The 2,500-nt window shown below is 40.9% G+C and overlaps 1 protein-coding gene across 6 annotated transcripts in view; it reads right to left on the bottom strand.

The window, feature by feature from the left end:
- The window catches only part of phkb (phosphorylase kinase, beta), a 79,587-nt gene that overhangs the window by 53,372 nt on the left and 23,715 nt on the right, over positions 1 to 2,500 (bottom strand). For 5 of the 6 annotated variants that reach the window (XM_053676653.1, XM_017458545.3, XM_017458548.3 and 2 more), the window contains one exon: positions 1,993 to 2,100. In XM_053676653.1, the coding sequence (XP_053532628.1) occupies positions 1,993 to 2,100 (108 nt within the window). The other variant, XM_017458552.3, reaches the window with a different exon arrangement.

Below are 2,500 nucleotides of genomic sequence, written 5' to 3'. Positions count from 1 at the left end.
GAAGATAAAAACCTCTCGTACGACTTTCTTTCTTCTGGCGAACGCAAGGAACTGATGAAAACAGAAAAACCTGTTCGTTTCTTTCTTCAGTTACTGCGTTTCAGTAGATTCTTTAATCACTTCGTTTTCTCTTTCATTAGTTCCTTTCTTTCTTTACATAATTACTATCTTTCTTTTTCGGTTTGCAGAGTTCATTTCCTTTTCTAATTCGTTTCTTTCTTTCTTCGATTCTATAGTTAATGTCCTTCTTCCTTCGACGGTTTCTTTTTTCGCCGAGATAACCTCATTTCATTCTTTTTTTAAAAAAATAAGTCATTTTTTGTTTGTTTCTTTCTTTTAATTGTTACTTTATTACTCCCTTTTAGCCGCTTTCTTTTCTCCTGTATTCAGTCTTTCTTTCCGTTTCTTTCATTTTCTTTCTTCCGTTTCTTTCAGTCAGTCGTTCTTCCTTCTTTTCTTCCGACGGTTTCTTTTCTCGTTTCGTTTGTTTACTTCGTTTCTTTTTTTTTTTTTTTTTTTTTTTTTTTTTTTTTTAAGTAGTTACTTTTTTGCTCGTTTTTTTCCCCTCCTTTCCTTTGGAGTGACTTTATTTTTCTTTTCTTTTTAGTTGCTTTCATTAGTTTCCTTTCTCTCTGCACACAGTCAACGTCTTTCTTTAATTCACTTGCTTTCTCTTCTCTCTCTCTCTCTTTCCTTCAACAGTTACTCAATTTCTCTCACAGACAGCTGCCTTCTTTTCTTTCTTTATTTAGTCGCTTTCTTTTTTTCCTTTCTCGTCTCCTTTCTTTCTTTTTAATTTAGTTTACTTTGTTCCTTTTTTTACTTTTCGTTTGTTAGTTCCTTCCTTCCCGAGGAGACGTCGTAGCGGTACGGCAGCACAGCTGGAAAAGCTACAGAAAAATCAAACCCTGGTGATTTAAAAACAGTTTAAAAACCTCGGCTCGCGAACACGACCTTTCGCCGACAGACATCAGAACAAGCGTTTTTGTTTTCGTTTGAAAACGCGCCACGGCGTGAACGGCTCTATCCGTATGACCCGGCGTTAAAGGTTAAGCTAAAGGTCACGGCTTTCTGGAAACTGAACGTTCGAATCGTTCAGGCTGTTTTTAAGCTTAATGTGGAAAGCTGGAGCAGAAGATGAGGTCTGAGATCCAACTCTAAATCCGGGGAAGAAATGAAGTTCACACGCTCCAGTGAAATGTAATGGTGTAAGACTATTACGCTTTAATTATACTCTGATCAAATACCGTTCCACTGAAATAAAACGTCATTATTAGAACAAAACACACGCGCGGTTCATTTCCATCTCTGGACTTTCAGGAGCAAACATGGACCAGTTCTCGCGATGAGGAAAAAAAAAAGTGTTTGATAATTACGGATTTTAATATCTGACTTTTTTTTTTTTTTTTTTTTTTAAACACAAACCAAATGAGCATCAGCAGAAGATTTAATATGCGGTTATGGCCTTTACTGCAGCTTTATTATTTCTAAGAGCATTCAGCAGCACACTTGTCTGAGCGCGGTTATTTAGATGTAATAAGGTTACGGCTCACGGCGGAGCTCTTCATATCGTCCTCTTCTGGGTTTCTTTATATTGTATTTTTATTTATTTATTTTTTTTATACAAAGAAACACACACCCTGTGCTGTTCATATTCACGTAGATTATTAAATACTCACCATACTATATGTGGAAATGAAAATCACATCAGTGTGGTTCTGGACTCCGGGCCGATCCGTAATGAACACGGGTTTTCCCCCGGTTCAGCCAGGCCTCGAGCTAATCTAGAACACGTGATGAGACAGGGGGTCTCGAGGTGAGGGATTACCATCGCACTCGTGCTGTGACCTTTCCTCTAATCGCTCTCTGTGTGAACGCTCGGGGCAAAGCCACGCGCCGGGTGTAAAGGAGGAGGTAATCGAGGGTGCGATGGATGTGAGGGTGTGAGTGACTGGTGCGGAGAGGAGAGAGGACGAGGGAGAGAGCGAGTACCTGCAGGTGACTGTACTGTTTATAAGAGTAGATCTCATCTCCTGTATGAACGTTGAACACGGAGTGGAGACACGTGTACGGGCTGGGGTCCTGCTTAAACTTCTCCACCTGAGAGAGCGACAGAGAGAGAGAGAGAGAGAGAGAGAGAGAGAGAGAGAGAGAGAGACAGAGAGAGAGAGAGCGACAGAAAGAGAGAGAGAGAGAGAGAGCGACAGAAAGAGAGAGAGAGAGAGCGACAGAAAGAGAGAGAGAGAGAGAGCGACAGAAAGAGAGAGAGAGAGAGCGACAAAGAGAGAGAGAGAGAGAGAGCGACAAAGAGAGAGAGAGAGAGAGAGCGACAGAGAGAGAGAGAGAGACACACACACATAGAGAAAGAGAGAGACAGAAAGAGAGAGAGAGAGACACACACACAGAAAGAGAGAAAGAAAGAGAGGGAGAGAAAGAAAGAGAGGGAGTCAGTTATTCCAACAAACCTGCATCTCACTGCCTCATGTTTTAATAGTAAATG

This window comes from Ictalurus punctatus, chromosome 27 (assembly GCF_001660625.3).
Source record: "Ictalurus punctatus breed USDA103 chromosome 27, Coco_2.0, whole genome shotgun sequence".
Taxonomy (NCBI): domain Eukaryota; kingdom Metazoa; phylum Chordata; class Actinopteri; order Siluriformes; family Ictaluridae; genus Ictalurus; species Ictalurus punctatus.
The sequence above is the reverse complement of the archived record's forward strand: the minus strand, read 5'-3'. Positions and strand labels throughout refer to the sequence as shown.